This window comes from Pelodiscus sinensis, chromosome 9 (genome assembly GCF_052426305.1).
Source record: "Pelodiscus sinensis isolate ZL-2025 chromosome 9, ASM5242630v1, whole genome shotgun sequence".
Classification (NCBI taxonomy): domain Eukaryota; kingdom Metazoa; phylum Chordata; order Testudines; family Trionychidae; genus Pelodiscus; species Pelodiscus sinensis.
Window position 1 is genome coordinate 6,405,919 of NC_143060.1, and position 23,735 is coordinate 6,429,653.

The window sequence follows — 23,735 nt, forward strand, 5'->3', positions numbered from 1 at the left end:
CCACCTCCAAACCCCTCAATGATATTGTGCTACCGTTTGGCGCCCCATTTAACTTGGTTCGCCTATATGGACGGGACGATGGTGGGATGCTTCAGGTCTAGGAATGCCCCCACAGCACTACGAGTGCTCATGTTTTGGATGTTAAATTACTCCTGGACCCCGTGGGTGAGGAATTCAGTTATAGCCAATGGATAAGAGACCGTGTGCTCTGAAGCTCACTTTTAATATTGTTGCAACACGTTAGTAAAATGCAGCTGCCTCCGAATAAATCCACTCTCGAGATCAGAGAAGGCAAAAATCCCAAACACTAGGGAACAAAATGCTGGCTGGGGAAAAGAAAACACTGGTGATGTGCTGTGCGAAAAATCCATTCCATTGGCTTAGCAATTGCTGTCACAGATTCAAGCTACTGGCCTCTCCAAACCAGATCAGCCAGGTATAAACCAACATGGTGTGCGAGGACATTTCAGTCACATCGCCAGGAGCTGTATAGTTCCAATGCACAATTATCCATTTCCCCTCCCCACCGCTACAAAGAAATCCACCCAAAATAACAACAGGAGCAACAACAGCAAGACATAGAAAATAGGAAGGACTGAGGTCCACCATCATCCACCCCCACTTCCCCCCTCTCCTGCATATGCAGGAAATTGATCGTATGGGATACGCCCACCTGATCCTAACAGATGATCCCTGCTCAATGCTCCAGAGGAAGGCGAAAAAGCCACGTCTGCCAATGTGCCGTGGGGGGAAATTTTCCTTCCTGACCCCAAATCTGGTGATCAGTTCAACCCTGTGCATGAGAGCGAGAATCACCAGGATTATGTAAAATGCTTAATTCTACACCTTTCAGTTTTTGTGGCTTAGGAGAATCTAGCGATCCAGGCACTTCTCTGGCCCCCATCCCCGGAGCACCTAAGCATTTCCCAAGCATGAATGAATTTATCCTTCTGTAAGGTAAGAAGCCCCATTTTACAAGTGGGGAACAAGAGGCTCCAAGAGATCAAAGTGACTTGCCCAAGGTCACGATGGGAGTTGGTGGCAGGGCCAGGAATTGAACCCCCATTTCCCCAAACGCGGTCTCGTGCCTAAACCATGAGCCCCTCCCCTTGCACTCACAAAACACATCATAGCTGAGCACAGGGGCAGCAGGTATCATAGGCGGGGGAAGGCAACCACCAACCTGGCCCCATCCATTCTCCACCCCCAGAACATCTGCTGTAGGCATACTGGGGGTGGAGGGTGGCTACCCCCGAGTGCCTTCCTCCCTCCCCATGCTGCTGGGGGGGAGCAGGCCTGGGGCAGCATGCTGCCCTCCCTCCACCCCCTGTGGTGTTAGGGGTGGACGACTTGACTCCTTGACTCCCCCAGCCCTACCTTCACCAACTGCCCATGATGGAGCATCTGACAGCACTTGTAAGAGCTTAAGGACAGGGGCTGTTTCTTACTCTGGGTGTGCGCAGAACCCTGACCCAAAGCCCCCTAGAGGTAGATGGAGCATCCAGGCACAAACAATAGCACTAGGAGAGCTATTTACACTATAATTAAAGATCTCCCAGAGAATGTGGATGTTTAGTTTAAACCCGAGTCCCCCTTCCATCCTCATGCAAATCAGGCTGACTCAGGAGCTGGGTCTTAAGACCTTGTTAAGGGGCTGGGTCAGAGCTTGAGTCCTGCAGTGACTTAGATCCAAGCCCTTTCATTTTTCAGAGTGGACACAGTGCACTAGCCCAGCTGTGACACCCAGGTCCAGCAATTGTAAAGCCAGTTTTACCATGCAGAGAGCCAGGGCTTGAAAACACCAAATCCACAAGGGCAGGTCCCACAGACCCGGGCTTACAATGCCATGTAGACATCCCCTCAGTGCTCCTGCTATAAATCCTAATTCCAAAGACCCAAACATAGTTCTCTGCACTTAAAAAAAACAAACCAAACAATCAAAAGCCATGGAAATCAGATTCTAACACAGAAAGGGATTTGATTAATTTTACAAAATCTCTTTTGCTTCTTTTGAATTTGAGTGGCAAAATATTAGAGATCATTAGCCTAAAAAAATGTAAAATACTAAGAATCCAATCTTGCATGCACATAATGCCCACTGAGTTCCCTGGAGGGCTGGAGTCCCCCTATGGAATTCATTCAGAGAGTTTTAGAAACACTATGATCATCTAAGAGAACATCAGGCACAACACCCGATTCCTTCATTGACATCAGTCACAATGCAGGTGTAGAATTTTGTCTCCTGATTCCTGCATCGAACCCAGGAATCTCTTTTATAAAGCACCCTGTCTAGATTTAAAGATTTGAAGTGCTGGATAACGCAGCACACTTTGTGGATGGGTTGTAAGAACCAGAAGCATTCTTCTCAATGAAATTTGGCCAGTAATTAATCCAGATGATGGAATAGGCTCTGCTACAGAATTTGTGGAACGTAATAAAAATTCAAAGGAGAACTGGTAAAAAAAATCAAAACCCCAAACAGATTGGGGGGGTTTTTTGCACACTTTTTTCAAAACTTTTTGTGAACATCATTTATTTATTTATTTATTTAGTGGCTAGTTTGGAGAGCAATCCAAAAAAATTAACACTCTGACAACATATTTGCACGGAAGAAAAAAAAAGGGGTGGGAGGTTGACTGAAGTAACTTTTTGGGCTGCCCACCTGTTCTCTCCGATGCAGCTCAGCTTGTGTAGGTAAAGGCTAAGTCCTGCAGGGGTGAACATGAAGGTGGTAAGAAAGCCATCAAGGCAGGTGGCTTGTTACTCCTGGTCCAATAAACTGAGAAAAGGAGTCTGGAGCCAGTGAGGAATCTGGCCACATGACACTAGGCACTACGGAGACTCTGTTTGTGATATGTATTGTTTCCTTAGAATCTTCAGGCACATTTCTGGATCAGTGGCTGGTGGTCAGTTTCTTCTAAGATAGGTTAAACCACTAAGGGTGCATCTACATAGCACCCTAAACTCGAAATAAGATACACAATTTGCACCATGCAAATTGCATATCTTATTTAGACTCTATTTTGAAATAGCTTATTTTGAAATTTGGCACAACTACACAGCGCCAAATTTCAATATAACGCACTATTTCTCTTATCCCTCATGCAACGAGGTTCACCGGGATGGTGAAATAGTGTGCCCCTTATTTCAAAAAATATTTTGAAATAATGGGTGGCTTGTATAGAAGCGGGGTAGCTATTTCGGGATACCTCCGGTATCTCAAAATAGCCATGCAGTGTAGACGTAGACTAAAAGAACTGGAAGACCTAAAAATGGCCACTGTGAGGTCATCATTTCCATTTCTCACTTATGCACGGTCTGTTCTCTGCTCCTGTGAATGCCAATACTCCACCTGCTTATTCTGGTTTGATCATAGGTTGAAATAAGCATGAAAAGTTTAAGCGATGACATTTGATCCCCAAACTGAAATTAGCAGCGGGGAGTCCTGTGGCACCTTATAGACTAACTGAAGTGTTGGAGCATAAGCTTTCGTGGGCAAAGACCCACTTCATCAGATGCATGATTCAGACTAACATGGCTACCCCACTGAAACTGAAATTAGCGAACCTACACTTCCCCTACTTAGGACAGTTCAGGTGAATTTTACCATTCTGTCCCCCAAAGAGCTCTCCTAGTTAAATGCCTCTTTCTGTTTTTTTCCCCAAATGCCCCATGCTCCACATCTTGTCAGATATGAAATATTCCTGGACAAACAAACCATAACAGTTGTGAAGACATTCCACTTTCTTGTATCTGCTGCAGTCCATGTTCATAAAATCACTACTAATGATCCAGATCTAGTTGCACATCACAAGCATTGGCATCGGTGGGAGATGCACAATCATAAATTGCCTAGGGGGGTTGTAGAATCTCCATCACTGGAGATATTTAGGACCAGGTTAGATAAACATCTCTCAGGGATGATCTAGATGGTGCTTAGTCCTGCTGTGAGGGCAGGGGGCTGGACTTGACGAGCTCTTGAGGTCCTTTCCAGTTCTAGTGTTCTATGGTTCTATGATCTGCAGCTCATTTTGGGGGATATGGATGTGAATGCAGATACATATTTTGTATCCAGAGCCCTGCAAATCCACAGATGTTAATGTGGATATCCACAGCTGATTTTTGAGGGTGTGGATACAAATTTTGTATCTGTACAGGGCTCTAGTTATTACTCTTGCTCAGACTCTCTAATATGGACAAACACTTGTGTTTTAATTTTTCAGCCTTAACTATGATTATATTATGGTAGCACCTAAAGTCCCAAACCAAGATAAAGACCTCATTGGGCTAGCTGTTGTGCAGACACATGGTGAGAGACAGTCCCTGCCCCCCAAACAGTTTATAATATAAATGAACAAACAGAGGATGGAGGGAAAGGACATAACATAAATGCAGTGAGACTGGAGTGATGTTTTGCAAGCATTGTGTTCGCATCATCACTTTCTTTTGAAATGTGGGGGGCTGGGGTTTTATTTGGAAAGATTAGAGAAATAAGTCAGCTAAAAAGAAAGACTAATGAAAGTAACTGAGTTTTCTGGCTTTTGTGGACGTCAAAGTTTTATAATTAAAATGTATTCTCTTTTTATCATGTTATTGATATAGACATCTGTCACGGATATGAGTGGAGAGTTCTAGGCTTTGACTTAAAAACCAAGGACTTCTATCTGGAAACCTGTTCCGATGTAGTGTTTACTCACACAGGCATTTCCACTGAAAGCAACAGGACTGTGCAGGGGTAGGTGGTCAGATATTATCCCATGCTGTACTTTGAAATATTTTTAAATGTATTGTTTATTTTAGTATTAATTTAGTATTAAGTATTATGATCATTATTATTATTAACTCTGGGCCATCTGTTTGGGAGCAGAGCTGGTCAATTTCAAAGGGAAATTCTGCTTGAGAGCTTCTAGCACAAGTCAAGCCTCTATATGATGATTTGCTGAAGTGTCTTTGAATTACTTCCTATCAGAACAACACTGGGCCCAGTTCAGCAAAGCACTCAAGCATGCATGTAAGTCTCTCATGCCACAATGAGTCTTAGGCCTGGTCTACACTTAAAGCTGTGTCAATTAGGAGTGGGGGGCGGGAGTGAGAAAAAACGCAGTCCCTAGTCAAATGAGCTATGCTGACAAAATCCCCAGTGTAAATGCAGCTATGGGACAGATGACCACAATTGCCAGCACAGCTAACATTGTTCACAGAGGGGATGTTCCTGCGCTGACAGTAAAACTTCTGTCTTGTGTATGTATCTACACTAGGGGGCCAAGCCAGCCTGAGCTCTGTGGTGTAAAAGTAGCTTTAAACAAGGGGTTTGCAAAACAGGGATGGGATGAAACACCTGCTCCGGTGCATTGCTGTACTGGGGCAATATTATTAAGTCATCCGTCATCAAACTGGTTACCAGATGGCGCCGACAATACTGGCTTCATTATCCAGGAGCCAAGACCAGGGCAAGGGGAAACTATCAGACAGAAGGAGTTGTGTCATCCTCTCTCTCAAGCTTTAATTGCTTTGTTTTGCACCACAACTCCGGTTGGTCTAAACAATCTTCTTGTGTCCGGAGGCGGGGGTGTGTGTGGGAGGGAGGTGGACATTAAGCACCGGCTACATCCCTTTGCACTTTCTACATGCCACGAGGGGAAGAAGGAAAAGGTTCTCACCATCACTGATTTCCACTTCATAAGGAGATGATCTTCTTTTCATTCTGTTGTTGTTGTACATTGAGAAGGCGTCTGGCTCTCCAAAAAACCCACTGCAAACAAGGGGCAAAAGGAAAGTCAGGGGGGAAACTGAGGAAGAAAACACACGTGTGCTTCATGAAGGGGGTTCCCACGTGGCTAGAGTTCTTCCACATGGACACTGCACATTTCGTGGGACGTTCCATGGGCCCCTGTGCCATGGCCACTTGAAGAAGCGCTATTAGATATCATAGGCCAGCTGGTATAAATCAGCATAGCTCTGACATCAAAGGGAGTTTGACATGGATGGAGCAGTGCCATTTTACCCCAGCTGAGGACAGATGTATGCATGTGGGAGGATGTACATAGCTATACAGACACACAATGTACATACATTTACATGTATATAAATATCATTACAGTGGTCTGTCAAGCAAGGTGATAGAACTGTAATACATGTATATGTGCTTTCCTGCAAGTCTTTTAAGACAGGAGGCAACCTGATAACCACTACCTCTGGGACAGGTTTCTCCAGATGCTATCTCTAGCACACATATGCTGAACTACTATTAATTTGTACTGAATGAGAGCAAACTCAATTGCATTTCATTATATAATTGCATCACACAGTGCATGTAGATATGCATACACTGCATATAATGCATATTCTGAAGCAATTTCATCCCACTGTCATGATTATTTATAGGGTTGCACACATCTTGCCCAGTTGCATAGAGCTAAGAAATTGTCTTCAAAGAAACAAAAATCCAGTAGAAAAATGTTGCATTGCTTACATTTATATCTTTGCATTTAAAATAGTACATTTAAATATGATTTTAATGTATGCAATATCTAATTGTATATATTACCCTTGCTCCAAGGGCTAGACTAGATGTTTAGCTTTGCAAAATTACACACAAATACATTCTGCCACCAAAGAAGTATGCAAGCACAAATATTACCTCTCCAGATAGAAGAAAGGTTTCTTTTCCAGACAACCTCGGCCCTTGCAAACTTCGGCAGCTGGAAGCTGTCCCTCCATCCCTCTCTCTCTTTCTCTGACTTTTATAAAGTCATTAGAGAGAAAGAGCAAGAGAGAGAGGGACGGAGGGAGATGTAGATAGATAGATAGATAGATAGATAGATAGATAGATAGATAGATAGATAGATAGATAGATAGATAGATAGATAGATAGATAGATAGATAGACAGACAAGTGTGGGACAGGAGGAAGATAGATAGATAGATAGATAGATAGATAGATAGATAGATAGATAGATAGATAGATAGATAGATAGATAGATAGATAGATAGATAGATAGATAGATAAAGGATGGACAGGATAAACAGACAAGTGTGGGACAGGAGGAAGACAGAGAGAGGTCGAAGAGACACAAGAAGAGAAACAATCCTGCATTTTTAAGGTCCTAAAGATTCCCTCTTATAACAAAACAGGGGGGAATGTAACACTGAAAAGAAAAGAAAAGAAAAGAAAAGAAAAGAAAAGAAAAGAAAAGAAAAGAAAAGAAAAGAAAGAAGCTGCCAGCCTGCGGAGACAGCGGGAAGGGCGAGCAGGAGGCTGGCGGAGCGGGGCGGACAGACAGACGGGCGGGCGGGCAGGGCACGGACCTGTTGATGGCAGCCAGCGGCTGGCCGATGTTGTAGAGCATGGCTCTGCCGGCCGCGGGCAAGGGGAGCGCCGTGGGGCTCAGCTGCACCATGCGGGCGTCGCAGGCGGCATCGGCCGGGGGTCTGCACGGCTCGTTGCCCGGCGCTCTCTGCATCGCCTCGCCGGGCGCCTCGCGGCCTTTTATGTCCCTGCGCACCAGCTCGATCACCGGCACGGCGGCGGCGGGGGGCCCGGGGGAGGGCCGGCCGGTCTCCTTGGAAACCCCATTGAGCAGCAGCTGGGGATCTCCGGGGACCTCCATCCCCCCGCGGCTGCTCTCCGGCTCGCTCGTGCCTTCCGCTCCGGAGTCGTGCTGCTGGGGGGGGCGGGCATCCCGCGCCTCACTGGGGGGCAGCTCGGCCGGCGGCCTCTCCATCGTCCTGGGGGGAGAGAGGAGAGGAGGTGAGGGGGCGTGGGGGAGCCGAGGGCGCCCCGGCCAGACGGGCTAGAGCCCAGCTGAGAGCAAAGAAAGAAAGAAAGTCAAAGGGGTGAAGGAGAAAAGGAAAAGGAGGGAGGGAGGGAGGAGAAAGGCAAAGGGGGTGAAGGAAGGCAGGACGGAGGGAGGGAGGAAGGAGAAAGGCAAAGGGGGTAAAGGAAGGCAGGACGGAGGGAGGGAGGAAGGAGAAAGGCAAAGGGGGTAAAGGAAGGCAGGACGGAGGGAGGGAGGAAGGAGAAAGGCAAAGGGGGTGAAGGAAGGCAGGACGGAGGGAGGGAGGAAGGAAAAAGGCAAAGGGGGTGAAGGAAGGCAGGACGGAGGGAGGGAGGAAGGAAAAAGGCAAAGGGGGTGAAGGAGAAAAGGAAAAGGAAGGGGGCGAGGGGTGCCAGATGTTGCAGTTCGACAGGCTAGCGCCCAGCTGAGCGGAGCGGCCCATTGTTCCGCCCGGGAGCCAAAACCCGGCTTGATTCGCAGCGGAATCCGCCACACGATGCTTTGGCTCGCGGGAGAGATGGGGACCCCAGCCTCGCTGGCTTCTCCGCCAGGTCAGGAAGAGGGATGAAATCCCAACCCCATTCAAGTCTCCCCTGGACCTGGCTGGGGCTCGGATTTCATCCCACGGGTGAAACGACAAGGGTTCCCCGCGGACAGATGTGGCCAAGCGATGGAGGGAGCGGGGTGGGAGGGGGGCGCCTTAGCTTAAACTCTGGGTTGCCCGTTTATGCCCCACGGTCCTTTCCTTGCTCCGGCGTTTGCTGCTCCGCGGGCAGGTGATTTTAGCCGCAGCTGGCATCGGGTTCTTCCCTCTCCGTTTTTTTGGCAGGGCCGAGAGGGGGAGGGAAGACGCGCCAGGGTGTGGAGGCGCGGCCTGGATTGTGTATAAAACAGAACCCATTTCACCCAAGCGGGAAAGCAGAACTTCGGGGTTTTCGTTGTGTTGCCCTTAATGCCGACTGAAGGAAAGAGCTAAACAGGAAACTCCGCTTTGCTGCTCCCGGCGGTTACACCCTGGAACCCAACCCAGCCTCATGGAAACTATTGATGGGAAGATGAACGGTATCTTGTGGGCCAGCTAGAAATAGCTTGGGCGTAACGGGACTGGCTTGTAACAGTCTAATTCGAGAGCTGTTTGGATGAGTGCTATATTTCTGTATGGGCACCTACACTCACTGTTATAGGTACATACACAGAGAGAGACTGTAAAATACTGGGCCATTGTGGCGATTATATTACATTCCAGTGATTTTATATATATAAATATATAGCGTTATATTATAGTAGTGTGCTATTAAAGTAATGTTACATTCTATTACAATTACATTAATATCGAACCATTACATTTTGAGGTACAATGTATATATTTCTCAGCAAAGTCATTGTGGTACTTATATTGTTATACAGAGATATATAGTTGAAGTAGTAAATGCTACTCATGCAACATAGTGACCACAATAACTCTGCCAAGAAATATATACAGAATGTGTATATTTGTACACACCACACACACACACACACACACACACACACACCTGACCAAAGCTATTGTGATGATTCTGTTGCCTAAGGAGCCTGCAATAAATTCACTCACATCTATACGTTACTACCATGGTTTGGCTGCAAAATATAAGAATGTAATAGTTCGGTATTAACGTAGCCAATACTTTAGATGGAAGATTAGATCGATCAACGCGGGGGGAGGGAGGGAGAGAGAGAGAGATGTTACATTTCCTATTCATTTCAAAGGACCAGCAGCCAGGATGTGAAGTCAGATCAAATGCGCCTAGCAACGGGAAATCGTTATATTGTTCCAAAACAAATGTCTAGTCTGGTGCCTGTTCTTGAGTAAGGACGCAGCATCGGGTCTATTTGATGTTTCCTATTTTGGGGACATATTATACTGTACGTTTTTGGTGGAAGCCGAATGGCCCATGCATTCGGGCCAAAAGACCCAAATCCTACAGCTGTACTATCTGGTCTATCCAAAATATATTAGGTACATGTGAAGGCCTTCCCTATCCGTTAGCCAAGGAGCCATCAGCTGGAAAAGAGGTTGACTAGTGTATCTGTTTCATCTACCATCAGACGAACACCTGGATGTATCTTCACAGAAAAAGCATTTCACGCTGACAAATAAGGATTTCCGTTTCGCTTCCTCCTGTAATTTGGTTTGCTCGCTCCAGGGCGGGTGTAAAAAGGAGGCCCAGTGATCTGAACCCAGACTCAGTCTCCCTAAGCTTAATTCCCTTTGCTTCTGCGGGGCAAAGCGTGTGCAGAGAAGCCCTGCAAAAAAACCTAGGTCCCTTCCCAGCCACCTCTCCAAAAAAAAATGGCATAGCTAGCAGCGATTCGCATCCGTGAGAAATAGGAACACCTGGAGTCCCCGGTGCCAACAAAGACTCTCTCCGACTCACGGCTGCTAATTCCGAAGCGGCGGGGTGGATGGGGGGCGGAGGGAGAGAATGCCCTGGTTCATTTAGATCAACAGCACATGAAATCCTTTGGAGCCGGAGAAATCGGCATTAGGCTAGCAAACGCTGGGGAAGAGGTGTGTGGCAACGGATGCCTGCCAAACACCACCCTAGCCAATCAGAAATAACTGACTGGGCGACCCGACCCAAATATAATGTCCCCTTAGGCGTGAGCTGGGCTTGGGATTTGCACCCCACATTTAAAAATCGATATTATTTCGTTTCAATGTGTACAGGGATATTTATATTATTAATAAGGTCGATAGAAACATACCCTATCTGTCTAGACACACTATATTTATTCTAGATAGATAGATAGATAGATAGATAGATAGATAGATAGATAGATAGATAGTGGAAGGATGGACAGGATAAACAGACAAGTGTGGGACAGGAGGAAGACAGAGAGAGGTTGAAGATAGATAGATAGATAGATAGATAGATAGATAGATAGATAGATAGATAGATAGATAGATAGATAGATAGATAGATAGATAGATAGATAGATGGGGTGTATGGGGATAGATAGATAGATAGATAGATAGATAGATAGATAGATAGATAGATAGATAGATAGATAGATGGGGTGTATGGGGATAGATAGATAGATAGATAGATAGATAGATAGATAGATAGATAGAATACATTTAAAAATCTTGTTCTTCCTATTGATGTACATTAATAAAGGCGTTTAACATGAATGTAAACGCCATACATTTATAACACAAGATTTTCTCTCTCTCTATAGCCCATTGGGCATAGAGGTCGAAATAAACCAAACGATTTGTTTGTGTTACTCGACTATAGCTGAAACCAAAGGGTTTTGTGTCCGCCCAGAATTTCTCAAATTGATGCTCAACGTGTCTGCTGATTTCCAGAAATGATCTTAACGGTGCAGGGCCTTCCAAATTGACTCTAAAAGGCAGTGGAGGACGAATAAACAGGTGGACGGTTTTAATACTGGCACTGTCTTTGCCAGAATTGTTCACCGAGCGGTGAAGATGGAATCCGATTCTGAACAGCCGTTATTTTCATTCCCAGCCACACAACAGAAATATTTCCCTCCTCGAAATCACGTTAGCATACAATTAACTATTAATCCGCATGATTTTTTTTAAAATCCCGGTATTTGTGAGGGCTTATGTGAAGCAACCCTGAAGGATCTATACACGCTCTGAGTTAATATCTTTGCTTAAAATGTCTGTCTGTTCCCCTCTCTCTCTCTAACATTCCAGAGCGGAAATATTTCATTGTGAGGTCTCTTGCAACGAGTTAAGCCACAATACAATATAACAAGAAAGAACCAACCGTTTTACAGGCATCGCTGCTGTTTCTTCGCAAATACACAAGACAAAATTACAGCTCAATACACGCCACAGCCTCAAACATCCATAAAGCCAAAGCACTTTCTTTCCTGAGCATTTCTAGAGAGCATTTCTCATTTCCCGAGCCTGTTCAAATGCAAGAGCAAAAAAGACTAACGGTTTCTTTTTTTTTTTTTCCCTCGGTGGAAGATAGATAAATATCCCAACCGATTTCCCTCTTTGCCTTCAGAATAGTTCACACTTTTAACGCCTCTGCAGAGAATCGGATTTTATTTGCCTCTTTCGGAGCGAATTTTCGTACGAGAATAAAAACAAGGGAAGAAAGGGAATTGGGATCCTATGAGGTTAAAGTCTTCATTTCCCGTCTCCCTTCCTAGTTGGGCTGGTCGGAACCTCTGTCCTAGATTCTTTGTCTTAGCACTGTGGAGCTGACGTGAAATATCTACCCATTAATCCAAAAATTAGTTCATTTCCTCTCTAGGAACTGACACCAAAATAGAAAGAAATGAAACGTTATGTCGGAGTTGCTTCTTGCCAGCTCGATCCCAACAGGGCCTTTCCGACGAACCGGCTCCGCAGCAAAACCAGATCACGGGAAAGCGGAACAAAACCCAGCCTGCCCCACACCTACCCACCCCTATCTCTCCTCCGCTTGTGCATCTGCCCTGAAGAAAGGGCAGCTTCCCCTGCCTCCTCTCCGCAGCATCGAAATCTCCGGCTTTGGGGGGGATCGATGTGCCCAACGAAATGTTCCCCCCAAAAGAAAAAAAAATCCATCCCCTCCCCCTTCCGCCACCCGTTAAACAACTGCGGATTTTTTTAAAAAAATCGTTGCGCGGTTTTTCATATGGCGCAACAAATGTGAAAATAGAATCTCCCACAGGAAGCGCTGAAAACAATGCGCAAAATAGAACGCTTTCCCTTTTCTATAGACATAGATCCATATACTCACCATTTGCTTTTCATTGGTAAAAGTGAGTGGAGCCATTTTGTGGCCTATTCATCGCTGCTATATTTTTTCTCTCTCTCTCTCTCTCTCTCTCTCTCTCTCTCTCTTACGGTAGCGCTGGCTGGCTTCTTTCGGGCAGGATCTAATTCCACATCACGTCCAGTTTCCTATTTAGTATGGAGAACGGAACACTAAAGCAATGTGGCCAACAGAGATAAAGCCCGAGCAATGGCCCGCCTGCCCTGATAAGCTTCTAAGCCCATTATTTATGAAATGATTCATTATTATTTGGCAATTTTATCGAAGGAAAGCGGAAAATTATTGCAGGGATATGCATAGGAATAACTTTGGAATGCCTGCCTTATAGCTTTTGCTGTGTGTGTGCTTAGATGCTCTTAAAAAGACACCGTAGAAAAGAGGAATAAAAAATGCACCATGACTGCTCACATTTGAATAGCAATTCTTTATTTTAGTCCTCTTGGAGGTTATTATGCCCCTGCATTTTTTTGATTAAATATGGAACACCTACTCAGTTCTTAATTAAATTTAATGAGCCAAAATAAATTGCTGGCGATATTGAGAGAGGGGGAGGGGGCTGGCTGGGACAATAGGGTAAATAAAACAAATTGGCAGGGAACATTTAAGCAAGCTTCCTCCCTCCCCCCTCTGATATTTCTCACCGCAGGCATAAATTGGGGAGATCTCTAGTTTCAATTTAATCTGATCAAATTTAGGAGGGGGTGGCTGAGGTCTGAGGTTAAAAAAACATTCCGCGGGCCAGGTGGGGCTCGGGGATTTTATGTGGGAGAGAACAAAAAGCCAAATCAACTTGAAATGGGAAAACACCAAAGCATCCTGGATATAATGTTGCTGGCCTGTGAAAGGCGTGGTGGAAAGGTCGGGGTGGGGGAAGACAATCTTATGCGACACAGTAGGATAAGACTGAAACCAGAATGATCAGCCAAGATAACAAGTTAGTGCAATTTATGAAATAGATCAGGTGGAAAATGGGTCTCTGTCCTTTACAGCAGATTGGCCCTTCTCAGAAATACAGGTATGTCTACACTACAGTGAAGATGGAAGCTGTTGCTATGGATCTTCCAGGGTTCGAAACTGCCCGTCTAGTAAAGACACGCTCATTTTGACTGAGAAGCGGCAATCCAGTTGATGCCAGTTATCCTTCTCTCACAAGGAGTAAGGGAAGCTGAAAAGAGCATGTTCTCTCTTCAACTTCCTGCAGTGTGGATAGCGCCAAAAGTCAAGGTCCTTCGATTTCAGCAATGCAATTAATGTAGCTCAAGATGGGGATCTTAATTCACCCTTATTCTGCAGTGTAGATGTACCCTACGTTTGCTTTTTAAACCTAAGCAGGACAATGTGCAGGGGATTCATACAGGGGAAAAGATAAACCTGGATCAGTCAGAGTGTCTACACTGGCTTTTTGTGAGGTCTCTTGCAACGAGTTAACCCACAATACAATATAACAAGAAAGAACCAACCGTTTTACAGGCATCGCTGCTGTTTCTTCGCAAATACACAAGACAAAATTACCTGCTGATAACTTCGATTGAAAGAGCAATCTCAGAACTAGTCTTGCAAAAATAAACCCAGAAGTGAGAGGTCCTACATAAATGCCAATAAACAATAGGAAGAAAACACAGTCCATTACAACACCAAGCGGGACACACAAACAATAAACTAAGAATTAAAGCAAATAACAGAGGGTATGTCTACACTACCACCCTAGTTCGAACTAGGGTGGTTAATGTAGTCATACGAACTTGCAAATGAAGCCTGGGATTTGAATTTCCTGGGCTTCATTTGCAAGTTCGTATGACTACATTAACCACCCTAGTTCGAACTAGGGTGGTAGTGTAGACAAACCCAGAGGGAATTCAGCTGGGGCTTGTGCATAGCTGTATTGAGCTCTGGCTGTGGAGGTGCGAAGCCAGCTTACATTATGATTCTGGGATGCATTAAAAGGAGTGTTCTGAGCAAGACAGAAGAAGTCATTCTTCTGCTCCACTCTGCAGATTAGGACTCAATGGGAGTATTGTGTCCAGTTCTGAGCACCGCATTTCAGGAAAGATGTGGAGAAATTGGAGAGGGTGCAGAGAAGAGCAACAAAAATGATTAAAGATCTAGAAAGCATGAGCTATGGGGGAAGACTGAAGAACTGGGTTTTGTTCAGTATGGAAAAGAGAAGACTGATCAGGCTACATCTACACTGCAAAGCTATTTCGGGATACCAGAGTATCCCAAAATAGCTACCCCTCATCTTCACAGCAAACCTGTTATTGTGAAATTGAACAGGCTGACTATTCCAATGTCCCTGTAAGCCTCATTCCACAAGGAATGAAGGTTGTTTTGGATTAGAGGGTGTTTTCAACATTTTGTGCTGTGTAGACAGAGCCTTTAAATTTTGAAATAGATGATCTAGAAACAAGCTTTGCAATTTGCAGAGCTCAAATTGCATAGCTTATTTTGAGCCAGTGCTGCTGTGCAGAGTACCCTAAGAGGGGACGTGATAGTGATATTCAAGTACCTAAACAGGTGCTACAAGGAGGAGGGAGAAAAAACTGGTCTCCTTGGCCTCTGATGGTAGGACAAGAAGCAATGGGTTTAAACTGCAACGAGGGAGGTTTAGGTTGGACATTAGGAAAAACAAACTTTCTGCTGTCAGGCTGGTTAAACACTGGAATAAATTGCCCAGGGAGGTTGTGGAATCTCCTCCACCTGTGGAGATATTTAAGAGTAGTTTAGACAGACACCTGTCAGGGATGATCTATGGTGCTTGGGGAGGGGGCAGGGGGCTGGACTTGACCTCTTGAGGTTCCTTCCAGTTCAAGTGTTCTATGATTCTAAATGTCATCCGGAAAATGACTCCCAAACTGACTGTATTGCTGGGGCACTAACACCCCAATGCTAGTTTATTGTTTCCTGCATTATAACAGCTGGAGGCCGGGTGTATCTCGGGGGGTGGGTGGAGGGCCAGCGGAGCCGTGAGGTGCGCAGCAGTGGATGTCTGGTTTGTTAGGGGCTGTGCTGGACGTCCCCCCCCCCCCCCCCCCCGCACCTTGTTACCTCCTGCTGCCCTGCCTTGGACGGGATGCCTCCAGGAGAGGCTGGCTCTTCTCAAGGCAGCCCCTTGCCCCTGATGCAACCAGACGTGTGTGTCCAAGCCCTTACACTGCAAACGCCATGGGGAGGGGAGGCGCTGCGGTGTGTAGCTTTCAAGGGGCCTGGGACCGCTCACAGACCCCACGTGCTGCCCAAGGCACCCAGTTCCCATTCCCCACGAAAGCCGGTGGCTGAAAACAGGCCCCCTTTCGCGCAGTTCGGATCATTTCTGGCTCGCCCAGAGCAGCAGGAACTACAAGCCACGCAGCAGGTCCCCCCCGGGGTCCCCCAGCTCTTTAATTGTGTATCTAGCCTCGCGGGGCCCGATCCCGCTGGGCCCTCAGCCTCAACTACAAACCGTGCTTCCCCCCAACTTGGGGCCGGGCTGATCATCTGCTTTTCTTCCCTCCCCCTCCACTCCCCTGCTGTCCTGGACCCTGACTCCTCGCCTCCCCCTACAGCCAGGCTGGCCAATGCGTTTGGCTCCCGGCGCGCACAAGCCGCCGGCCAGTTAGCCGCGCAATTGGCAGGAGCTGCGCGCGCAAAACACACAAGCCGCGCAACACCGAGGGCTTTTCCGATCGCCCGCCCCGCTCCGTGCAGAGATCCAGCTCGCTCTCTGCAGCGGAAGGACGAGCAGAAACTATGTATCACCCCCCCACACACACACTCACTCACACGCGCGCGCACACGCACACACTCACTCACACGCGCGCACACTCACACGCACACACTCACACGCGCACACACATTCACACGCGCGCACACGCACACACACTCACTCACACGCGCACACACTCATTCACACGCGCACACGCACACACTCATTCACACGCGCACACACTCATTCACACGCGCGCACACGCACACACATACACATTCTTTCATCGCCAACCAGCAAAGTATCCCACCTGGCCTGGAAACGCGCTTCCCCCCCATCCCCCTCTACACAAAGTGTCACTGAGCTTCCTCGGCTGAAATCGCCCTAAAACGCCTCGGCGAGGCCCCCGCAGGAGACACCCCCTCCCCACCCCGGACCGGTTTCCTGCCCGGCGGCCTTTGATGGCGAGGGACGGCAGTCACGACCAGCGGGCTATCTGCTGCGCCGTGTTCGCAGCTCCCTGCAGGAAACACGATCGTTCCAGGCCGGCTCCTCTCCGCCCCAGGAAGCGGGGCTGGGAGGGGGAGGATGTCAAGACTCTTGTGCCCGCGATCTGCCTAGCCAGCCGCGCCCCAGGACTTTCACATCAGACCCCGTAGCGATCCCCAACCCGCGGGGAGGGAGGGACCCAGCCGGGGAAAGCCAGGTGGCTTCAGGGATCAGTTAACTAGGTGACACTCTCTGCAGGCCCCTGAAATCAATGGGAGTTGCCCCCTTGCCTTAGAATTATTGCAGCCAGCTGTATCTTCCCCCACCCCCTTTTAATACATTGTGCCGAGTTGGAACATACACAACTGGGCAAGGGCTGTGGCTCGGGGGTTGCCCCTGACCCCTGCGTTGGAGCAGAAGCAGGCTGATTTCAGGGGAGATGCCCAGGGGCTAATGCCTTGCAGAGAACTTTAACCATCACCATCCTGTAGCACCAGAGCCTGGGTGGATCCTATTTGACTCAAATAAAAGAAACCCTGACATCTCCACCAATTTGTCACAACCCCTTAGGCTATACTATGCTGCAGCTCTTATCCAAGGAACAAGTCCACTTTCTCAAAAGAAATTAAGAAAACCTCATTGTAGGAGGAAGAAGGGTTGTGCTGAAAGAGGAGGTTTTTCCCAAAAGAAAAGTGGAAAGACAAACTGCAGTTTGCGTATCTTTATCTTTTCCCAACTTTTCTTTGTAGTATACAGCCTACACATCTTAGCCTCCACCAACACACTCCCAGTGAATTAGGAAGGGCAGGTAATTCAGCTACAAAGACGTGCTTACTCACAGATGGCAGGGGTGCTGACACCAAGTAATTTGATCCAAACAGTTTGGGGAAAAAAATCCCCAGGGTGCAAGTTTTCCATTGCCTGTGATGAAAGTACAAACACTTAGAAACAATAGAAAAATTGTGTGACTTCAGCTATTTTAGTCCTACCTGATTGGATTAGTAACTGCTCAGTTAAATTTTATGCCATTAATTTGAGCTCTGTCCCTTGACACCACTTTGTTTACATTCAAACTCTAGCCTACACCAAACCAGAGCTAATACCATCCCTCTGCCCCCAATCTGTTTTTATTAAGTCTTCACCTGTTTTTATTTATTGCCACTCTCACTGAAAATTCCTGGCTATCTAGCAGTATAAGAAATCACGAATAGCCCAGTGGCCCATTTTATTTCCAAACTGTACTTAATCTGAAGAAATTTAAAAAGCAACAAATAGTCGGGTAGCACTTTAAAGACTAACACAATACGTACATGGTATCATGAGCTTTCGTGTGCACAGCCCACTTCTTCAGATGACCAGAGTATTGGATGTTCAGAACTAAAATAAATAGGGGAGAAGGGGGAAGAAAGAAAAAATGGGAGGAGAGGGGAAAACAAGAAGAGGTAGTAAGTATAACAATATCAAGGGGAAAGTTGAGCTGGAATGTAACAGGAAAAACAAATAGTCATACTCACCGAAAGACTGGATAGTCAAAAGAAGCAGATAAGAACTATTAGTGGGCAATAGAGAAGAAAAGTACTAACACCAGATACTATACAGACAAAGAGTCATTAGCATCTTAATCATTTGGTAGGTTGATAATGTAGTTCTGGACATCCAACACTCTGGTCATCTGAAGAAGTGGGCTGTGCCCACGAAAGCTCATGATACCATCTACATATTTTGTTAGTCTTTAAAGTGCTACCCGACTATCTGTTGCTTTTTAAGTTTATACTATACAGACTAACTAGGTTACCCTCTGAAGCTTTTAATCTGAAGAACAAGTTTTGTTTTCCTCTGAAGTATAATGTACTACGGCACTATGGAAAGAGGAATGGTTTTAAGGGCTATTTCCTCTATACCAGCTAATGTTACACTCATCCAGGGTCCTGTTCATCTCATGATTCTATGGTTTGTGGAATTTGCCATGGAATCCAAATCCTGCTTCAAGATTATGTGCTTTGACAGCTGAGGGTTGTTTTTTTAATTACCATTCTAGGTATGAAGAATCTTTTGTCGACAAAGTCTAAAACAGGGGTTGGCAACATATAGCACAAATGCCACTTGATTGTCACTTGAGCAAAAACATCCAGATAGCTAGCGTGTTTACACCCGATTACTAGACATTTGAAGCTAAGAAAAGGTTCTTAGGTTGCTTCAGAATATAGTGGCAACGGGGGGAGGGTGCCAGAGGGTCCAAAAGGAAGCATATTGTTAATTAAATAATCCATTTTTGACATGATACAGCCGGTCATAGCGTAGACAGAAGTATGTACATCAAGACCACTGGAGTCGAGCTGATGCCAGTATTTTTTCCCTTTAAATAGTTAATATCTTAATATATTCTTACACTTCCAGTTTTGCACAACAAAATCATCTTGATCTAAAAATTACCAGTCACATCCAGTAGGGCCAAAAGTTAGGAGATAGAAACTTACCTCAAGGGGACTGTGAGGCAGGTTACAGCATGAGCGATTCCTTCAGTTGGAAAGTAGGCGTGATCTCTTGGTTGCACAGAAGCAGAAATTGAGATATAAAACCCATGAGGCCAACTCATCATTGCCCTATTTCACAATGCAGGACAACATATTCTTGGTATTTTCCTCCAGTTCTAATTATTACAGGGTCTCAGAGCTCAGGCTTCAGTCAAGAGTCCAGAAATCTACATGGGAATGAAACAACCCTGCAGCCGAAAGATAACTGGAACAGGCCAGCTGCAGCAGTCTAGTGTAGACACACCCTCCGTGGACAGCTTGATGTTAACAAGCAGACATGCTAACCTGTTGAAAGGGTTGGACTACCGAGAAAAAGTCAAGTTTCTCTGCAACACCAGTATATTCCACTACAGATAAGCTTAGCAAGTAATTGTGGGGAGCAGAGGGATGTCCAATTCCTCCACTCCAATAACTCATTATTTATGCTCAGCAGAACAGCTTCAACAGGAGAAAGAGCCGCACATCAGAATGCTCTAACCATGGGGTTAAGAGACATTCTGCTAATGGGGAGACCTCTGTTCAGGTCCTGTCTGCCAGAGGGGCAATTTCAAGCTGGGTGTCCCACATTTCAGCTGAGCGCCCTATTGCTCCTGCTTTTTTGTGTTGAGCAGGACAGACTCATTCCAGCAAGAAACACTATTGGCTCCTAAGACGTCCATTTGGTTCCCGTTCATAGGCCACTAGCAACATTAAGCACCTCTTTGCTGACTGGACTTATCTTTAAGTGTGGCAGAGGTACGCCCCTCAGCAGACAGCATCTCCCATTGACTAGCTTAGGCCTACTGGGCTGGCACATGTGGATTTCATTCTTAAGCATGTTACTCAGCTTTGTGGATTGCAGAATTGTTCTTGGATTTTCTAGCTGCCATGAGGCAATGCCACAGCCCCTTGCGGGCTTCCATCTGGAGCACCTGGCTTGTGTTCTAAGCATGAGAGTTTATACTAATCAGAATAAACATTCCTAAGAATTGTCACAAGATATTTACTGTCCTGGATTCCAATTGGGCCAAATCAAGTGTCAGACTTCTAGAAAAAGGTTTTGCTTCACATTCAGAAAGGAATTAGTATGATTATCTTCTTCACACACTGCAACAACTTCCAGTGCAAGTGGTAGTGAGAAAACCTACTGTCCACAACCCATATCCAATGCTTGTCGTGAGACTCTCTCATTTCTGAAAGTTCCTCAAGGTCACACTGGAAGCACAGCGTCAGGGAGAAAGCTGTCTGCCTTCACGGCACTGAATTCATGTTAAACAAGAGTGCAGTGGTAAACCAACAATTTCTCCAAATGGCTTGGTGGTCTAATGTGAAAGGAGTTCTCAGGAGCAAGTCTTCTGTTCCCCGAGTTATGAATTGTGAAAGAGGACGGAATGGGTTTTAGCTCCTGAAATAGGATGAAACTTAGGTCCCATCTACCATCATACACAACCTGTCACTGATCCATCTTGCACTGAAACAAGTTGTAACCAAAATGCTGGTTTAGCATAAACTAGATCCATTAAAGACATTTCCTTCACTAGGGAGGAGTTTGTTTTCCCATTGATCAATGGGAGCTGCAGGAGTGGTCTGCAGGCCAAGACAGCATGTGGAGACCCCCTGCTCTGCCTCTCAGGGGCTGCAGGGACACTCCAGCCACTTGAAGGAGCAGCAATTACCACAGCGATAATGACTCCAGCCAGGACAGGTTCAGCATTTTAGAACTCACTACTCAAAGAATTAAATTTAAGTGCAAGAGAGAAATGAAAAGTATGAAATGCACAGACCAGTCCAAACCCAAAACTAACACACTTTGCCAGCAGTAAAAATAGTAACAACCCCCCCATGTATGTGTTGGGTCAGGAGATGAGTGAAGGACAGTGTGTGTTTGTGAGAGTGACCGATTTGCATTGCCACGCTCTCTCCATCCTCTTCTGTGTGTGGAGATAGGGTGCAGGAGTGGAGGGCGGGGGAGGAGGGACACTGACATCAGAGATCTCCATCTTGTTCCTCCCACGCCCTGCACAGCAATCAGGAGCTCCCAGGGGGACAGCTCCAAGGCAGAGGGCAGGAGCAGCATGACAGAGAGGGGAGGTGCAACTGAAGTGCCAGCACTTGATAATATCCTGGCCAAACCAGTCAGGACCCCATCAGAGACACCAAGATTTACCAATAGATCCCAATCTACTGATTGTTGACCAGGTCTCTAAAACCCTCGTTACAAAAACGGAGCATTTAAAGAACAAATAATCTATTACAGATTCATGAACTCAACGAACATATACATCTTATAGGATTACAAAAAAAAAAAAAGCTATTTCAGTAATGTACTCCAGGGTATTGACCACGGTTAATTTACATATTAATATAGAAGAACAAAGTGAACCAATCAGTTTGCTTCTCTTTATTGAAGATGAGTTGTTAAAAAGTTTGAAACCATGTGGAACATACTTGCAATTTTACTTAAGGTTAGTCATTCGTTTTACAGGTAACTGTGATTGCTAAGTTGTAAGTGTTTTAACAAGGCTTAAACAACACAAACATAAATAACCCACACATCAATATTTCAGTTTTGTATCTTATGGATTTGCTTTGCCTTTTATGATCAACGTACTTTTCAAATAAATAGAAGACACTCATTAAGTAGGAAAAAACACACACAAAGGTATAAACATTAAGTGCAAATTATACTGACTTCCTTGTTAGGTTTCATGATGTATTTAATGTCTATTATATGTGCAATCTTGGTTGAATTTTAAAATAATTTTATACTAATTAAAATTAGGGTTATACTTTTCCATATACAGTAACCCCGTATGTTTGGATAGATTTTAAAGTCAGTGCATTCGTTTTATTTGAATTTAACCCCTCACCCATACATTATGTTGTAAGCTCAAAGTCAGCACAAAAATATAAAAATATCAATAATGTTTAAAAATGGAACAATTGAAAAGTTAGGAAACAGGAATCATTCAAAATATTAGAGCACAGCTTATGTCCAGACTATTCTGAATTGACCTTTTGCATATTAAAGATATAACCAAACTGTAAATAAAGAAACATATGCATTTTAAAATCTGACTGCCAAGTCCTTGCCAACTGAGCATCTGGTAGACCAGCAGTATATTACATACTCAGTTTTGGTAGTCATTTGTTGCCAAGAAAGCTAAGTGACCTAATAAAGACAACATACTGGCTTCTAATCTTGTTCAACCTTGAGAAGGCTTCAAATCCAATAAATGCTGATTGCCAGTCTTGTTTTTTTTAAGTTCAGAACAACTTTGGCAACTGTCTGAGGTGTTTTACATCAAGAAAGGTACCAACTGAACTCATGCTGTCTGCCTGATTTAATGTCTCAAGGGTGGGAGTTTGTACATTTTTTGGGAAGATACGAATATTTCCTAAATTCTCCCGGTCAGGTTGTTGAGTGAACTCTACTTTCCCAGCTATAAGTTTAGCTTTTGGCTTTAAATCCTTCAGAATCTGTTGTGAATTCTCATTTGGTTGAGGTAGTATTTTTGGAGGCAAGATCTCATTTGTAATATTTCTCAATACTGGATCATTTGATTCAGGCACAGAATAACTTCCAGTTGACTCCTTGCAAGGTTTCAGGTTAATGGATAATCTTTCACAAACTCCCTCAGAAGAGGATTCTTTACAGAACAGCATGGGCTTAACGTTAGTCTCCAACAGACCTTCACTTTTGCTACTGCTAGAGATGCTGAAGTTCTGAGTTTGCAGCTCCTCTTCATCTTCACTACGGTCATTGCTTTGTAGGAGCCCATATCTTTTCATGTACTTTTTGGTTGCAAAGGACATATTGTTTGGTGAAATTAAGCTAAGACCCACCATGCTCTTGTCCATATTTGCATGTAAAAGATTTTGGAAAGATGAGTCTTCAGGATTTTTTTCACTTGTGTGACTAAGAGAAAGCTGTGACAGCTGATTTTCAGTTAGATACTTGAGTGCTATTGCATTTGCCTCCATACTCAGATCAACTCCACCAGGAGTTAACCCACTCATGCCGACATTAACAAATGACATGTAGTTTAGTCCAGGTATCACAGCTTCAGGATTTATGCAGGCCAATACACTAGAACACAAAGCACAGAAAATTAAATTAATTTAGCTTTATATTGTGTGCATTTTCCATTGCGATTTCCTCTTTCCTACGCTCCCCAAATACTTTTAAGCAGACTATTTGTTCACATAATATGCACACACCTTAGAGAGTAGGGTTGTGTGTCTTATCTAATAGTATCTACATTGCAGAGAAAGGTCCATTAGAGGATTGAAGATCATCATAAACCCTGATCCAATGCTGATCTCAACTCGGGTAGTGTCACATGATGACAGGAAGCCCCAGGCAGGCTTTATGATTTTGCAAATAAGACCAACAGTTCAATAAGCCTCCAAAAAACTAATTATTAATAGTTAGCGGATTCCTACCCAGAGATTCAATATGCCCTAGTGATTAGAGAACTGGCCAG

At 45.1% G+C, this 23,735-nt stretch overlaps 2 protein-coding genes across 10 annotated transcripts in view; both read right to left on the bottom strand.

Annotated features, from left to right (window-relative positions):
• The window catches only part of TAL1 (TAL bHLH transcription factor 1, erythroid differentiation factor), a 41,367-nt gene extending 20,601 nt beyond the window's left edge, over window positions 1-20,766 (bottom strand). The window contains exons 1-6 of one of the 9 annotated variants that reach the window (XM_089780408.1): window positions 19,213-19,324; window positions 18,046-18,112; window positions 17,575-17,656; window positions 12,529-12,692; window positions 7,308-7,727; window positions 5,661-5,752 (exon numbers count right to left, since the gene is read on the bottom strand). In XM_089780408.1, the coding sequence (XP_089636534.1) occupies window positions 5,661-5,752; window positions 7,308-7,727; window positions 12,529-12,542 (526 nt within the window). In that variant the 5' untranslated portion in view covers window positions 12,543-12,692; window positions 17,575-17,656; window positions 18,046-18,112; window positions 19,213-19,324. Of the gene's footprint in view, window positions 1-5,660; window positions 5,753-7,307; window positions 7,728-11,559; window positions 12,346-12,528; window positions 12,693-17,570; window positions 17,657-18,045; window positions 18,113-19,212 lie in introns of those variants that run through there. The other 8 variants (XM_075935935.2, XM_075935937.2, XM_089780407.1 and 5 more) reach the window with 8 other exon arrangements.
• Window positions 20,767-21,626: 860 nt separating this feature from the next.
• STIL (STIL centriolar assembly protein) overlaps window positions 21,627-23,735 on the bottom strand; it is a 30,423-nt gene continuing 28,314 nt past the window's right edge. The window contains exon 17 of the mRNA XM_014575188.4: window positions 21,627-23,338. Coding sequence (XP_014430674.3) covers window positions 22,516-23,338 — 823 coding nt within the window. The 3' untranslated portion in view covers window positions 21,627-22,515. The remainder of the gene's footprint in view (window positions 23,339-23,735) is intronic.